At 31.2% G+C, this 18859-nt stretch overlaps 1 protein-coding gene across 1 annotated transcript in view; it reads right to left on the minus strand.

The window, feature by feature from the left end:
* Positions 1–964: 964 nt before the first annotated feature.
* LOC117177073 (probable cationic amino acid transporter) overlaps positions 965–18859 on the minus strand; it is a 119748-nt gene continuing 101853 nt past the window's right edge. Inside the window, exons 12-13 of the mRNA XM_033367555.1 lie at positions 1442–1569; positions 965–1344 (exon numbers count right to left, since the gene is read on the minus strand). Coding sequence (XP_033223446.1) covers positions 1043–1344; positions 1442–1569 — 430 coding nt within the window. The 3' untranslated portion in view covers positions 965–1042. The remainder of the gene's footprint in view (positions 1345–1441; positions 1570–18859) is intronic.

Below are 18859 nucleotides of genomic sequence, written 5' to 3' on the forward strand. Positions count from 1 at the left end.
AAAAAAACGTTTCTATAAATAAAATGTTATTATTCGTTAAATTACATCTTATTTTAGTCGATTTTTTCTATATTTTTGGAAAAATTTATTATATAAAACAAGATATATATCTGGAAAGGGTATAATTTAATAGATTTCAGGAATCTGAACAATTTTGAACTCTACACTGTTATTCATATTTTGCGTCATTTCCGAGAAAAATGAGATTTTTAATCGTTAAAAATGAACAAATCTTTTTTTTTTCAAAAACGGGTAGTACAATTTTTTTCTTTCCTGGCTCAAAATAACCGGAGGACATCCCCGAATCACGTACAAAAGAAAAACTGGTTGCGCAAGTACTTTCCGGTTGAACTTAATCGAGTATAGCCGTGTTGCGACTCTTGCCTCGGAATGCCTCGACAGGGCCGCAGTGCGCGAGCACTCAGTCGGGTATATTGCACAATATTATGCATTCCAATTGGAAACTATTTAAACGGCCCTGACTGTTTACGTTTCGATTTCCCCGATTTAGTCACAAGGCCAGTTCAAGGCAACTCCCGACATTGTCACTAGATCAAGATTCTGGTGTAGAAAATGACATCTTGAAATTAATTTGAGTTTGAATGAATGATGATATATGTATAATATTCTTAACCTAGTTTAAAAGATAACGAAAAAAAATTGGATCCCTTTTTCTATTAATTGAATTCAAAAAAAGCCTCAGTTTATAATAAAAAACAATACAAAATTTGTGACTTTTTAATTTCCCTCTCATGTTTATAAAAAATATCTCTTTCACTTATGCTATACGATATGAAATGATAGATATGATGTACATTTTTACAATTTTACTTACAGTCAAATAACAATAACAAGAGAATCCACCTGCATTATTTTCATGAAATAAGATAATCGAATCAAATTAATTAGTATGAAAGTATTAATCAAAATGTTTTTTTTTGTAGTTTGATAAGTCTGCAATTTCTGAAATTCTTTTTTACTACAACATTCCGACATTCCGTCAATCGCGCAAGTGCAGCCAAAATGCGTGCAAATTTTACCTTTAATCGTCCCAGGTCGGAAAACTCTCTTGTTTAACGAACAGAGCTCTTTCTTGAGTTTGGGCTGCATTTTGGCTAGGCGTACCTCCAAAATTCGTACTGCCAAAGATTGGCTGACCGAAGACATCAAGTTGCTGGCCTTCGTAAATATTACGATCTTGTGCAGGATAAAATTTCGAAGGCTCAGTAACGGTGAGCTCAATATTTCCAGCAGACCCAGCAACCGCGTCGTCCAAATTTTCAGACTTACTGGCTTCCTCAAGGCTACTGTGCTTAATACCATAGTAGAAGTACATGAGGAAACCTGAAATTGTATTATTTTCCCAAATTATCATTTCCAAATGATTTAACTGTTAACACTGATTAAAAATGAATAATTATGATTTCCTTCACTAGCTTACCAAGAATCATCCAAATCGTAAATCTCACTAGCGTCAGCACGCTTAGTTTGAATATAAGATAAATGTTCACAGTGACTGCTATCGCTGGTACAAACGGCAATCCTGGGGTCTTAAACGCCAATGTGTTTCTGAAACAAGGACATATTTTTTTATAACTTTTAGATTCACATTCTTATTTCCTCAATTTATTTTCCCAGACTAAGAATACTAGTTTATTTTTCCAAATAATTTTCAAAGTATTACAATCAAATCGAAATTAGGTGGTCGTCTGGTTTAGAGAGTCAAAAAAATTGATTTGATTTTAATCGCTCTAACGCTTTTGTTGGGTCTCCATAAGAGCCACCTGGAGTCTTTGTGACGTTCCTGAGAGCGGGGCAGCTGAAAAAATTATTTTCCATAAAATCAAATTTAAGATCCTATTTGACGTCCAATAATCAAGTTAATGTTTAATTTAATATGGAGAACTTACTTTCTAATAATGATGATTTTGATTTATCAAATGAATATCCGTTAAAACCATTAAAAAGAGACGCTTTCAAAATGCTTAACAATTGGAAAAAGAAAGGACTATTAGAAAATGATATAAGATGGAGTGATATTAATACTGAAGACACAGTTCTTGCCCGATATCATGCTTTCAGAAAGATTCACAAAGGTGGATATTCACAGAAAAAAAGGTTTTGTTACTTTAACAATCTAAAAATTTGTTACTGAAAATGATGTTGTTTCATCAAACGGTATGATTCAATTGACAAATAAGTCTTGGTAAAAATAACAATGCCAACTTTGTTAATTTCATAACAAAAACTATTTACTAGAATAACAAACTTACTTTGTTGCCATAAAACAAATTTATAACTAACAAAGTTATTTGTAATGCTGACAAATAATATTATTTGTTATATTAAATATTATTTATTAAAACATTACCATAAAATCCTAGATGCATTATTTACAAAATGAATGATTTAAACTACTACATTACATCTAAATGCAACTTGTAAATAGAATTTTTTTAAATATGAATGACCTGTGTATTTCTCTTATATGTAATTCTTTTTATAACTTTTTAATTATTAAATTTTGATATTTCTATGAATGTAAGTTAAAAAATAAGTTAATAAATTAATGAAATACAGATTGATCTTTTAATTTATCAACCATTTTTCCATTTATAGGCAAAATCAGTGTTATAAATAAGCAAAATTAACAATTTTGCTTTATATTTTAAGAAAGGAATTATTGTTCCAATCATTAAGAAGTTATAAATCGTATCAAAACCATATTATCGATACTAATAATTATCGTAACTAAAGCAATAAGTAGATTGGATGATTCTTAAAAAATCTTGGTCGTTTACACTATTATTAATGATCATTTAACAAAATATCTTTGCACCGTTATCAAAATAAATTTATATTTTTTCTCAAGTGTTTGCAGGAGTAACAATTTGAATTTGCTACGTTAACAAAACAGTATGAAATTTTTATGGAAAAAAATAGAAACAACAATATTTTTTAATAAGATAACAAAGTCTCAACATAACTTAATAAAGTTCTTTGCCACTTTTACTTATTTTTTTTTAAATGTAACCAATGTAAGTTGTATCACAAGTAAAAAATTTTGATATAATAACTAATTACCAATGTTATTTTAATAAAATAACTTTGTTGATGTAGCAATTTAGTTAATTTTCAACTAACTTTTATAGTTATTTTAACAAAATGGGCTTTATAACAAAAACAAATAACTTTGTAAGCTTAGCAATTCATCTTCTTTTTAACAAATTTTTATTTTAATTTCAACAAAATTGGCTTTATTATCAAAACTAATAACTTTGTCTCGATAACAAAGATTTCCGTAACAACGTCAAATTTGTTAATTTTACCCATTTTTTTTAATAGGTATTTTTTCTGTGTTCTTTGAGAAAAGTTATTTCAACTATTAATACTCATTGTTGGAACAAAACTTTAATTTGATTCTCAAAAACTCTATCACAACTTCAAAATACAATATTAAAAATTGCTGGGAATTAAAAAAAATTATTATTCCAAAAACGATTCTAGATGACTATGTAATGATTTCTTTCGATGTTGTTGCAATGTTTCGGAGTATACCCCTTAAATTAGTTGAAAAGGCAATTTTAAATAGATGGGACACTATTAAAACTTACTCGATTATGTCAAGAAGAATATTGAACAAAGGGGTTTTTTTACATGCTCATTCCTGAGAAGGTAATGTAATCGTCCAAATTTTCGATCTCTGGTTTTTAACGGATCTTTACGTTTCGGCATTCACAGAATCCGAAAATCATATAATTTAATCGGTGAATGTCTGTCTGTATGTCTGTATGTCTGTATGTGTGTATGTATGGTTACCTGAATGTTGTAGCCACGCTAACTTTTGAAGGGTCTGTCCAATCGAGTCCGCATTTGATACACTTCTGAAGGTACCCAAAATGAAGGGTAAGTTCGTTAATCAGATATTTCAAACAAAAATAAAAAAAATTGGGAGCATTTTCAAAATTTTGAAATTTATTTTTTTCATAGATCCAAAAATCTCATTCAAAATTTTCACTAGATACCAAATACATTTCAAAACTATTCGAGCTGATTTTTTCGATTAGCCCAAAATTAAAAAAATTATAGCATTTTCAAAATTTTCAAATTTTTTTTCTTTATATTATAAAATTGTTTTTCAAAGATTATTATAGATGGTTAAAAGACTTGCAAATTATCCAAATAAAATGTTTAATTTTGATGAAAATTAGAAAAGTTATATACTTTTCAAAATTTTGAAAATTTTCAAAAAATTTATTTTTTTCATAGATTCAAAAATTTGATTCAATATTTCCACTAGATACCAAATATATTTTCAAAACTATTCTAGCCGAGTTTTTTGATTAGCCGAAAATTCAAAAAATTAGAGCCTGTATAACCTAACTGTTAAGCGCGAAGCGCGATTATCGCAATGAGAATATAATCGTCAAGGCCGTAGATACTTTGAGAACCTTCTTTAATGGCAAATTAAAAAAAAAGTGTTCAGCTTCACTTAAGAAAAGGGAAAATGATTAAACAACCACTGCAGGGCCCTATTAGGATCAGGAAAAATAAGATATGAACATTATTTTGCAATATCAGAATAAGCAGTACCAGACCAAGGTACACACAAAAAAAATGTAATAGACATTTGATATAATAGTTTTTAACATAGAATGTAGAAAATTTCGCATTGTGGTCTGTGCACAAAAGTGGAGGGTAATGCAAAGACTGAGTGGGAGCGTGAGGTAAATAAATTACCGAGCGCAGAGCGCGAGATAAATACATTATCGAGCGCGAAGCGCGAGGACCAACAGTCGCGCGCCCTAGGCGCACTCAAACTAGCGAGCGAAGCAAGCCGCGCGCGCAGCACGCGTTGGGAATGTGCCCGTGAAGCGGGCGGATTTTTTTATTATGAACTCAACTTATTTGAAATTTAATGGATCTTTTTATAGGCAAAAGTTTAGTACTCCCATTGGTTCAGCCATTTCTCTGATTTTAGCGGAAATATAAATAGAGGATTTTAAGGTCTTTGCTTTCAAGAAGTTAGATTTGGCTTTGCCTTTTTACTTTCGGTATGATCATAATGCCTTTTTATGTGCTCCTCTAGCTAAGCTGCATATGGCTGTTGATGATTTTAACAGTTTTAATCAAATACTTCAATTTTCACATGATATAAATAAGTAATAAAATCAGTTTTTTGGACATAGAAGTAATTAAAGGTCAGGATGATAATATTATTACCAATTGGTACAGCAAAAGTACATACTCAAGAAGGATTTTAAATTTCTTTTCTGCTCATACTTTTTAAAATAAAGCTGCAGTAATCAAGAACTTAGTTGACAGAGCTCTAGGTTTGTCCCATGTTTCATTTCAAAAAGGAAATTTGAATATTGTTAGGAATATACTTATTCTAATTACCCACAAAAGTTAATGGAGAAATATATTACGATTAGAATTCAACAAATCAAAAGGGGGCAAATCAATATTTTGCTTGCAGATAATCAGAAAGAATTGAAGGATTTCATACTTTTTTTCTTCTATTTTTGGGTAAAATTTCGAAAATTATTGAATATTATTGCATTCATACTATTTTCCGTATACAATCTAAAATGGATTCAATAATAACTTTTTGAAAGAATTCTTTAAATAACTTTAAAAGTGATGTTAAAAAAAAATATGTTTAAAAGGGACATTGTTATAAGAGTTTTTTTACCAGACATACAAAGAAATTGATTGATGTTGACCTTGAGTTTGATTGGGATAATGTTGCAATTTTACATGATGAAAGTAATAAGAGAAAGAGAAAATTTACGAAAAAGTTTTATATTAAATAAATAAAAGTAGTTATCTATTAATTTCAACACTGATTTGGACAAAATTAAATAAGAGGTATGCTAATATGATCAATTATATTTAGCACTGATTTTTCATGAATCTGAATTTTCTTTTACTTTCTCTATTTCTGATGTGTTCATCACGGATATTTCAGGTATTTTTATAATGGGTTTGCCTTTTGACCCTCACCGGATGTTTCGAGTATATTTATAATAGGTTTGCATTTTGACCCTCACTTGATTCTCAGGTATCAGGAAGAGAGCATCGTGGTTTCGTTGTTGTTCCTACCTGTTCAAATTTTTCTTGCATTGGTGCCAAAACGTTGGTGATTATTTTTTACAAATGGTTTTTTTTGTGATTTTTAACGCTCATAGGGTAGTTTTCTCGTGCTTAAAGTGTAAAAAATTCAAGATAAATTCAAAAGATTTCATAACAGTTCATGTTACATTCAAAAGAATTTAGATGAATTAGAATTAATGTTAAAAAATCATTTGATTTCCGTAAAACTGAAATGAATTTAGATGAATTTAAGATAAAAGAGAAGAATTCGATGAAATTCATGAAAATTCAAGGTAAATTAAAAAAATCAAATGAATTTTAAATGATTAAAAAAATTGAAAAAAAAACTTCAACAAAATCAGTAACTTTAAAATCGGCTTAAAAAACTTCAAGGGAATTCAAATAATTTGATGAAATACCTAAGAATTCAAAGTGAGGTTAATAGACTTCAGGATCAATTAAATAAAAACTTTAAAAAAATATTAAAATCACTGAATTAAGTGGAATTGACTATATTTAGAAGAATTCAAGTAAATTGAAAGAATTCAAGAAAATGCCAAAGAATTTAAAAGAACTCAAGGTGAATTCCAAGACAATTTTAAATCTCTTCAAATAATTGAAATCCTACTCATTTCTAACACAAGAAGTGACTAATCACTACAAAACAATTCAACTAAAATTAAAAAAAAATCAAATGTATTGGAATAATTTTAAAAATCAAAGAAAATTTGATTGATTACAATAAATTTTGAATGAATTTAGAGAACTTTAAATGAAATGAGAAGAATCATGACATTCATAAAAAATTAAGCTGAGTTTAAAAAGCAATCAAGTCAATTGAGGACAATTTAAAAATATGGAGAAATTAATTGAGTTGTGTAGAATTGAGTGAATTTAGAAGAATTTATGAGAATTCAAAAGGATTTAGTATAAATTAATAAGAATTCAGGGCGAATTCCAAATAAATTGCAAAAAATATTTGAAAATCTCTTTCAATCTTCAAAACCCTGCGAAATCCCTTATATACTGTGAAAAAATTTGAAATCCATACAAATATTAAAATCCCGTCAAATTATTAAGACCCTTGGAAATCCTTTGAAAAAAAATACGTTAAAAGATTTCAATTGCTTTGATAATTGTATCAATTGATCCTCAGGATCAATTAAATTAAAGCTTTTAAAAATTTACAAAACAATTGAATTAAGAAGAATAAGAGAAAATTTAGAGAAATTCAAGTAAATTAAAAAAAAATGCAAGTGAATTGATAAAAATCAAGAGAATTCCAGAGAGTCTAGGATTAATTAATAAGAATTCAGGCTGTATTCCAAATCTCTTCAAATCTTAAAAACCCTACAAAATACCTCACTTCTCATGAAAAAATTCTTTAAAGTCCACTAAAATATTATAAGGTCCCGTGAAATTCTATGATGATATTTTCTGACATGGAAAATGTATTAAAACAAATTGAGAGTTTAAAAATCCCTTGAAATCCTTGAAATCCTTGGAAATCTGATAAAATAACGTGAAATCATTTAAAACATTTAAAAATCTCACACGTTCTGTAAATTCGTTCTGTATATTCAGATATTCTAGACAAATTTTTATCCTAAAGTATTTCAAAAGCTTTAAAATCATCTGAAATTAATGAAATTAATAAAAAAAGCCTTGGAATTTACTAAAATTCCCTAATATACCTAAAATTAAAAGCTCCTAAAAATGCCTTAGAAGTCTTAAAACTACGCTAAAGCCTTAAAAATGTATTTTAACTTATTGAAATCTATTAAAAATTTCTCGGAATTTTGACAAATACGATGAAATATTTCAAAGAATGCAAGATAATACAAAAATAGCTATAGACCTGAAATAAATAGTGTTGTAGTAAATAAGTAAGTAAATAAGTTGGTTAGTTCCTAATATCTTCAAAGTGGCGCTAGTTGTCCCATCACTCCCTGTTTTTGAATTGTAAGCAACAGTGCTGGGTAAGTTCCTCTATAAAAAGTAACTCGTTACAGTTACGTTACTTTACAAAAAAAGTGACTCCTTACCGTTAGAGTTACTTTTTCAAAAAAGTAACTCGTTACAGTTACAGTTACTAGTAAAAGTAACTTAAGTTACTTTAAAAGTTAGTTTTCATATCCCCCCCTCACCTAATTTTTCAGTCAGGAAAGATTGAAATAAAATGATTTTTTAAAACTAAAAGAAAAATACGCAATGTGTTCCGATCAGACAAAAGTCAACTTCGAAGTTTCGGATTCTCTCGGAGCAATATGTCAAAAATAATGGTTTCCTGGTTTACAAAGCAGATAAAAATCAGCGCGCAAGCGGGAAATCGATAATCTTTTGTTCCCTCGACCCGCGCAACTTTTAAAATTCTCATCCTTTGTATAAAAGCAATCAAAAGAAGATATACAGAAAAAATATAAAGTAACGAAAAAGTAACTTAAAAAAAGTTATCAGTTACCGGGAAAATAGTAACTAAGTTACGTTACAGTTACTTTTCTTGAAAAGTAACGAAGTTACTGAACAGTTATAAGTAACTTAACTTTTAAAGTAACTTCTTTTTAAAAAATTTTTTAATAAACAAAATCTTATTTTCGTAAAAAAAAAATTCAAATGAAAAGAATGTTATACATTTTATGTTTCAAAACCATTTTCCAAACGATGTATATGAATGCTAATCGAAAACATGAATTGAAATGTCACCAAATAAACTTGGTAAAGTGGAATATTAGATTTTAATTTGAATAAAAAGTTAAATATATTTCTTTTTATATCTGAAAGCGCAGTAAATAATATTTATACCAATAAAATATATAAATAGTCTCGTGAAAAAAGTTTTGATAGTATACAAGTTTAAACTTAATATTTGAGGGTTTAGCGAATACTTACACTATTGAATGTAATGAGAAAAATGTAATTGAAATTAAATTAAATTTTTATTCATGAACATATAGCATAAACATATGTAACGAACATTAAAAATAGTGTATTAAATAATTCAACTTGTTGAAAAAAAGTATTTTTCAGAGGAACAAATATAAATTATAATGTTATAAAAAGTCCAAAATGTAAATATAATCAATATTTTAACATTTTTGTATTAAAGACTTGAAAGGATATCATGATAAAAGAGAGCAATTAAAGAAATTAATTTTTTTATTTTTCACTGATTATTAAATAAATGGTTTCAAATGTAAATTTAGTTCAATTTAATTAGATAGACATTATATCCATTATATATTCATAAGCGAGTTTTCACATGGTAAGTTTAAATTTAGTACTATTCAAAATTTTATCTCCGGGTTTTTTTTACATTCAATTAACAATATTCTTAATTTGTTTTCGACAATAAACTTTAAGAATCATATTTTACTTTTTATTCAAATTCAAATCTAAGATATATTCCACTTTTCCAGGATTATTTCACGACCATATAAATCATATTTTGTCTTTAGTATTCATAGAAAATGATTAGAAAAGTATTTTGAAATGTTAAATGTCAAGTTAAAATGTGAAATATGCAGAGCTGCACAGGGCTACTAATAGTGACTGTGTGGCAGCCCTTATTAATTTTTACAGTTACTTCTTGCAGAAATTCTCTCATTTTTTTGTTTTTTTTTTCAAAGTGTTTGTGAGGCCTGTAATCGGGCCTCTAGTGAATCATAGATCCATCTATAGTTTGTTTGTGCATGAAAGTACGTCGCCCGAGCATCAGCGCTTTTTCTCAAAACCACGTTTTTCAAACTAATCGATTTTAGGGGCAAACATGGCACTCTCCGCTTTTCGTCTACCATTTTTAAAAATTTATATATATATTTTTTCATGTTGGGGTTCGAAACGGAGATGGTTGGACATCCACGCTTATACGCCCTTTATAAAATAAACCATGAAAAAGTCTAAAAGATCCATTGATGCCTCGTCTTTAAAATCATCCGACAAAGTCGCTCTCATTTTCAGCCCTCAACACCAGACGACCCCCTTAAGGCTACATTCACAATGTTCTTCCTTTTTTCTATTTACAGACGTATATTAATTATAATGTACATACAAAATGACATAACCAGGAAATACCAGAGAACTATTCTAAATTAGTCGCGGCATCTCGTACGAAAAAAGGTCTTTTTACCGTTTGTCACGGAAATATTTTTGAAAAAAAGTTTCAAAAATCGTGTTTGCGTAGGCTTACCCCTCGCATTGCATTTTAGAGCAAAATTTTCAACACCAAAATTAACTAAAGGAAATTCTGAAAAACTTGAGGTAAAAAAACCCTCTATCTTTAACAGATGCCGAGTTATGATCCTTCAAAGAACCCGGATTTTTTGGAAAAAAGGCGAAAAAACCTGTATCTGTACTTTGGAAACTGTTAATTTTATGAAAAAAAAATCAAAAGTTGAATTGAACTAAACACAATTTCGATTAAGTCTAAAAAATATAGTGATCTAGCGCCAATAGGTCATAAGTTATAGCCTCACAAAGTTGACCGTTTTTGACCTATTTTTCAGGGCAAATTACTCGTGTTCAGTTTTTTTGAAAATACTTCACTTCTCCGTGAAGTTTCATAAGTGGTGCAAGAGAAAAAGTTGCAGGGTAGAAAATTATGCGTAAGTCCAAGAAAAATATAATCTTCTAGTCTTCATACATCAAGAGTTATGACTTTTTGAAGAAACAAAGTTTTTTTTCTATTTTGAGCTATTTATAGCAGCCCTATGCATCGCCTCCACCCTTTCTGTTCTCTTAGCATCCGGAGGGGTATCTCAGTTCAAAGGAATCTAATAGATGGCGCTCCGATCAGGTAGACCTGTCTTTACATTGTAATGTATATCAAGACTACTAAAATTCATTAAAAACTTGATACTTTTTATTATTATATAAAAGAAAGAACAAAGTTTTCAGTAACAATAAGAGCAGCTGTAATTAGTAATCCAAAGAAATTCATGAAAACATGTAATTTAATAATAGATTTTATGCTTTCACGATGATTCATTTTGATAAAAAGAGATATTTCGGGTTTAACTCGTGTAAAAAACTACGAATTGTTTGCCGACGTTTCGTGAACATTGCAGTTCACATCTTCAGGGCTGACCTGAAACTGAGGTATCAGGTCATGATGTTTTAAGTATACTTTCTACGATGCCTGTGATTGGCCAGAGCGCTCCACCGTGGGGACTGGTAGAGCTTGATTGGCCCGTCCCCACGGTGGGGCGCTCTGGCCGATCACAGGCATCGTAGAAAGTATACGTAAGACCATCATGACCTGATACCTCAGTTTCAGGTCAACCCTGAAGATTTGAACTGCAATGTTCACGAAACGTCGGCAAACAATTCGTAGTTTTTTACACGAGTTAAACCCGAAATATCTCTTTTTATTGAAATGAATCATCGTGAAAGCATAAAATCTATTATCAAGGAACTCTATGGGGAGAGTATTCTTACCAAAACCAGCAACTTTAGTAAGCTCAGGACTTCTCAAGGTAAGCTACTAACATCCTTAGATTTTTTGAAACGGTGCAGAGACAGCAAAATAGTCCAAAAATTCTTACAACTGAAAAATAGTTTGGGAAAATCTAAATCCAAATCGATTCTGCATAATACAAGTTTGCTTCTGGTTAAAGAAAGAATACAGCATACCAAATTTCTTTTGCACACTACCTCTAAAAACTATTAAAACTTCACCTTTTCCTATCAAATACCTATCCTATCAAATGCCTTTCTTGGACGTATTAGTTTACAAAAAATCTGATAACACTTTAGGACATGAAGTTTACAGAAAACCCGCGTATACAAACAGATACCTACATGCCTCCTCCCACCATAACCCATCTCAAAAATAATCGGTCATCAACTCCCTTGTATACAGAGCTGTCTCCATAACAGACAAAGATAACTTACAAAAGGAATTGCAAAACGCTAAACAAATCCTAATACAAAACGATTACACAAACAAATTAATAAAGCAATAAGAAAACACACTCAAAAAAGTAAATCAACACAACCTACGAAAGAGAGAGAGAGAGAAAAATGACCACCACCCTACCCTACATCCAAGGTGTCACAGAACAAATAGGAAGAATTCTCAACAAACACAACAATCAAACTATATTTAAACCACCTGCGACAATAGCACAACTACTAAATAACCCTAAAGATAAAAAGGCACCCTTCAGTCATCCAGGAGTATATAAAATCCCTTGTTCTTGTGGCAAAGTCTATATTGGAGAAACCGGGAGAGCGGTGAGCCAACGTATGAAGGAACATGAAAGTAAAGTCAGGCTAAAACATTTCACGCAATCAGCACTAGCTGAACATCATATCGAAACAGGACATAACATTTTATTTGATGAAACAACAGTCATTGCAAAAAAACACAAAAAATTTTCAAGAAAACATAGAGAAGCAATCGAAATCTTAAAACACCCTAATAACATCATTAGGGACAATGGATATAATACCAATCCGATTTGGCTTTCCGTTCTCCCGGATTTTTTAAAAAGACTTGATTGGCCAATCAAGTTCGACCAATCCCACGGTGGGGCGCTCTGGCCAATCACAGGCATCGTAAAAAGTATACCTAAGAACATCATGACCTGATACCTCAGTTTCAAGTCAGCCCTGAAGATTTGAACTGCAATGTTCACGAAACGTCGGCAAACAATTCGTAGTTTTTTACATGAGTGAAACCCGAAAGATCTCTTTTTATGTAATTTAATATTAGGAAAATTTAATATAAAAGTGAGTATTTTGCAAACAGTTTGAATTGTATTAATATTTTTCTATAGTTTACTTCGCTAATGTAATTAATTAAATTTATAAATAATTGTATTTGTTGGAACTTTCAAACATTGATTGATAATATTACTTGACTAATAAAAATAGTAATAATAATATTTAAACATTGATAATACGCCTTATAATATACTTTTTTATTAATTCGCCTAGACATTTCCGCTCTCTAAAAATATATATTTATATTTTATGTATTTATAATCAGGGTGGAGACTTGATCGAGAAACCGAGAAAGACCGAGAAAAAAACGGAAAATTATCGGAAATTAAATTAATGTTCACTTTATCTACAGTTGCAGGGCATATTAGTGAAAATAATTATCGTTTTTATTTTATAAAAGGAAGTTGGTAAAGAAATAAAATTTCACTTCGGACAAGGAATTTTCAATATGAAACGGAAATCTAAGAAAAAATAGAACCTGAGATTTAGAAGAAAAGAATTAGAAAATTCCTGTTTTAAGTCAAAACTCGTCACAATTTAAAAGTTCTTTTTTCCGAATTTAAAAAAAAGAGAGTGCAAAAACGGTAAATATTCTATTGAAAGTGATTTCTATGAGAAAATGTGTAAAATTGACAATTTTAATGATAAGAATTTGTAGCCAAGTAAATTATTTATTGCGTTGAACGTTTTTTAAAATTATTGGTGCAAAGTCATATGATTAAAATGTGTAGCACTGGGCTCTACGTTATACTATAACAGCAAATAGCTCTTTTTTCAACCAAAGAAATTAACTTTGAATCAAAATGATGAATCTTAAAATAAAAAAATAAAAATTTTCAACAGACGAATTTGTTTTTCAACAAAGTGAATTTATTTCTAACCCAAAAGGTTTGCATGGCTCAAGCTTGGCAGGATACTTGGAAATATCTGGCTGAAGCATGGTTTACGACTGAATGGCAGCATGGCGCAAGCCTCGCTCCTGCCCGTTTCCCATGCTTAGGACACGTTAAACACACATGAATATTCTTAAGAACATGTAAGTGTCAGACAAAATTAGCCTGAGTTAAAAATAAAAATATTAGGTTTGCCAATAGCCGACACGTCTCTAAATGGTAAGTTCGCTACCCAGGTGCACCGGTTCGCGCACCAGGTACTGTAGAATATATTCTACGAGATTTTTTTTTTTAAATTTAATTTGTTCCAATTGCCAAAATAACTTCCATTAGTAAGTCGGCGATCCATTCGCGCACTAGGTAGCTTAGCACGTATTCTACGAGAATTTGTTTAAAATGAAGATTGTTCAAACAGCCAAAATTACTAAAAATTGTGAGTCAACGATCCAGGTGCACCAGATCGAGCACCAGGTAGTATAATACGTATTCTACGAGAACTTTTTCAAAATTAAAATTTTGTGAATAATGAAAACAATTCCAAATGGTCAGTCGACGACTCGGGTGCACCAGGTCGCGCCCCAGGTATCTTATCACGTATTCTACGAGAACTTTTTCAAAATTGATATTGTTTCAACAGCCAAAATTACTAAAAATTACGTGTCGACGACCCGGGTGCACCAGGTCGATCACCAGGTAGTATAATGCGTATTCTACGAGAACTTTTTAAAAATTTAAATTTTGTGAATAATGAAAACAATTCCAAATGATCAATCGTCGACTCGGGTGCACCAGGTCGCACCCCAGATATCTTATCACGCATTCTATGAGAACTTTTTAAAAATTGAGATTGTTTCAACAGCCAAAATTACTAAAAATTGTGTGTCGATGACCCGGGTGCACCAGGTTGCGCCCCAGGTAGCTTAGTACGTATGCTACCAGCACTGTTTCAAAATTTAGATTGTTTCAACAGCTGTAATTACTAACAATTGTGAGTCGACGATCCGGATGCACCAGATCGAGCACCAGATAGTATAATACGTATTCTGCGAGAACTTTTTAAAAATTGGAATTTTGTGAATAATGAAAACAATTCCAAATGGTGAGTCGGCGACCTGGGTGAACCAGGTCGCACCTCAGGTAGTTTAGCACGTATTCTATGAGACATTTTTCAAAAGTTAGATTATTCCAACAGCCAAAATTACTGAAAATTAGAGTCGAACTGGGGCGTGACCTGCTGCACCCGGGTTGTTGACTAACCATTTCAATTTTTTTTCATCATTGACAAACTTTAAATTTGTCAAATGTTTTCGTAGAATAGTATTAAAGTATCGTGTGCTCGACCTGGTGTAACCGGATCACTAACTCACAATTTTTAGTGATTTTGGCTGTTAAAACAATCTAAATTTAGAAAAAAATTTCGTAGAATACGTGCTAAAATACCTGGGGCGCGACCTGGTGCACCCTGGTCGTCGAGTCACCATTTAGAACTGTTTTTATTATTCAAAAAGTATAAATTTTGAAAATGTTCTCGTCGAATACATATTAAACTACATGGTGCTCGACCTAGTGCACCTGGATCGTCGACTCACAATTTTTAGTTATTTCGGCTGTTAAAACAATCTAAATTTTGAAAAAGTTCTCGTAGAATACGTGCTAAAATACCTGGGGCGCGACCTGGTGCACCCTGGTCGTCGACTCACCATTTGGAATTGTTTTCACCATTCACCAAATTTAAATTTGTAAAAAGTTCTCACAGAATAGTATTAAACCACCTTGTGCTCGACCTGGTGCACCCGGATCGTTGACTCACCATTTGGAATTGTTTTCATCATTAACAAAATTTAAATTTGTAAAAAGTTCTCGTAGAATAGTATTAAACTACCTTGTGTTCGACCTGGTGCACCCGGATCATTGAGTCACTATTTTGAGTAATTTTGGCTGTTGGAACAATCTAAATGTTGAAAAAGTTCTCGCAGAATAGGTGCTAAGATACCTGGGGTGCGACCTGGTGCACCCGGGTCGTCGACTCACCATTTGGAATTGTTTTCATCATTCACCAAATTTAAATTTGTAAGAAGTTCTCATAGAATAGTATTAAGCTACCTGATGCTCAATCTGGTGCATCCGGATCGTTGACTCACTAATGGTAGTTATTTTGGCAATTGGCACAATTAAAATTTTTTTTAAGTTCTCGTAGAATGCGTGCTAAACTACCTGGTGTGCGACCCAGTGCACCCGGGTAATAAGCTTACCATTTAGAGACGTGTCGGCTTTTGGCAAACCTAAGATTTTTATTTTTAATGCAAGCTCATTTTCTCTGACACTTACACGCTCTTAAGAATATTCATTTGTGGTCAGCGTGTCCTAAGCATGGGAAACGGACAGGATCAAGGCTTGCGCCATGCTGCCATTTAGCCGTGACCCATCCTTTAGCCAGATATTTCCAAGTGTCTTACCATGCTTGAGCCATGCAAACTTTTTTCACGCGGGAATACTTGAATTTTTAACCAAAAAGAAGAATTTCTAAATAATGAGACTAACTTTCAAAGAAAAAACTGATTTTCTACAAAAAAACTCGATTTTCTACCAAAAAGTCGATTTTTTAACATTATACGTGAATTGTCAACGAAATAAATGAATATTCAATTTAAAAAGACAAATTTCCATCTAAATTGTTGACCTTTGAACTATAAAAGGTTAATTTTCCACCCGAAATAGTTATATTTTCTACTGAAATAGTTAATTTTTTAGTTAAAAAGTGATTTTAAAGAAATTAGTTATATTTTTAAAAAGATACGAATTTTCACTTAATATAATGAATCTTCCAACAATAAAATTAATTTTCAGCAAAGAGTTCAGCCGCAAGAAGTTGAAGTTTCAAGAAAGAGGTACATTTTTAATGAAAATTGTTTAAAAAATTATATTATTATTTGGATATATTTAATTTTCGAGATACTACCTCCACTCTAAAAATTACTTGAAGCACTCTCTTTTTTTAAATCTCGAAAAAAGGAACTTTTAAATTGTGACGAATTTGGACTTGGAAGAGGGATTTTTTTAACTCCTTTCTTCTAAATCTCACTGTGAATTCTTTAAAAAAATTCCCGCTCCATGTAAAAAATTCCCTGCCCTAACGGAAATTGTAAATAAAAACGATCATTATTTCTACTCAGATTACCTGCAACCGTAGATAAAGTAAAAATCACTTTTCTAAATTGACAAAAATTACTAAAATATTGAGAACTTGAAATTTGCTACGGTCAGAAGTGCATTCCCGGTTTTTTAAACCCAATTCCGGCTTTTACCGGGTTCCCGTTAAAATTGCCACCCTGATTATAACTAAATTATATATATATTTTTTTTTTAGAAAGTGGAAATGTTTAGATGAATTAAAATGAAAAAGTACATTATAGGGCTAATTTTTAATATTTGAATATTATTATTACTATTTTTATTAGTAAAGTAATATTATCAATTGATAATTGAAATTTGCAAAAATTACAGTTTTTTTATAAAAATAAATAATTATATTGGAAAAATAAACAATAGGAAAATATGAATACAATTCAAATTGTTTTTTAAATACTCATGTGTCTATTCAATTTTCCTAATATTTAATTACATTTTTCATAAATTTTCTGGATTACTAATTACAGCTGCTCTTATTGTTATTAAAAACTTTGTTCTTCTTTTTATATTTATAAAAACATCAAGTTTTTAATGAATTTTAATATTTTTGCTATACATAACAATGCAAAGACACGCCTACCTGATCGGAGCACCATCTATTGTATTACTTTGAACTAAGAAACCCCTCCGGATGCTAAAATAACAACTACACATACACATACACGGGCGATGCATAGGGTTGATTTATAGTCATAACAGTTTTTTTTTAACTGCTCGTTTCGTACATATCCTATAGAAAAACGGCAAGGAAATAAATGATAAAAAACTAAATTCTGCAAAAAATAAAAAAAGTAAAATGTTTTAGCTCATATAGGTCACGGGAGTAGGTCTGATTTTGAATGAAAGAGCAAAGAAGCATCTAGGAGACCATGGCTTCGTGTCTCCCAGACTGCTGTGGGCTAGAATGAAAGTGGAATCAGAAGACTATTTATTATAGCATGCTACCCGCCGGTTGATGGTAATCCTAGAGAAGTAAAAGACGCCTTCTGGGATACTTTAAATGACACAATAAACATCTGCGAACATGAGGAAAGAATAATTCTCTTAGGAGACATGAACGGTTGGGTGGGCATCCAAAATCAGGATACAGAAAGAGTATTAGGTCATTTTGGGGATCCAAGAACAAACTATAACGAAGATAAATTAGTTGGTCTATGCTTAGAAAGGGGCCTGTTTATTAGAAATACTTGGTTTAGGCATAAAATGATCCACATGTACACCTGGTCTAAAGGAAATAGCCGCAGTATAATTGACTTTGTTGTTGCGGATGAAAGACTTAGAGAGTTAGTCAAAGATACAAGGGACATGAGGGGTCCTGAATGCAATACTGATCAGTACCTTCTGATCTCAAAAATGATCTTAGGTCGGGGATGGAGAAAAGAGAGACCCAAGAAAGCAAAACAAACGCGAATCAAAATTGAGAACCTACAGAAACCGGATGTGCGAATAGATTTCCAAAATAAGATAATCGAAAGCATAGATAATGAAACATGGGAGGACCGTATAAAAAACAAAGATTTAGAGGGCGCCTGGACAATGTTACGGGATATCCTTGTTAGATGCACGATCGAAGTGTGTGGTACCGCAGTTGTAGGAAGAATGTCTGGTGATGCGTGGCGTAATGATGAAATCCAGGCTGCCCAAAAAGCAAAAAGAGAAGCGCACAAGAGAACTTTGAACATCGCAGGTCTTAGCAATATGGAAATAAGTAGAAGTAGAAATGATTATCGACGCGAAATCAGGATACTTAAACGATTGGTTAAAGAAAGTAAAGATACAATTAGAGCAGAAGAAAAGATAAAAATACAAAACGACTTTGAAGGAAGCAGGAAACTACTTTATGAAAAAATGAAAGAAAACAAAAGTAAAGAAATTGTCAACATGAGAAATAGTAGGGGGGAAATGGTATATGATGCAGACGGAATACTAGAGGCTTTCAGAGACTATTTTAGGAGACA

This window comes from Belonocnema kinseyi, chromosome 7 (genome assembly GCF_010883055.1).
Source record: "Belonocnema kinseyi isolate 2016_QV_RU_SX_M_011 chromosome 7, B_treatae_v1, whole genome shotgun sequence".
Classification (NCBI taxonomy): Eukaryota; Metazoa; Arthropoda; class Insecta; order Hymenoptera; family Cynipidae; genus Belonocnema; species Belonocnema kinseyi.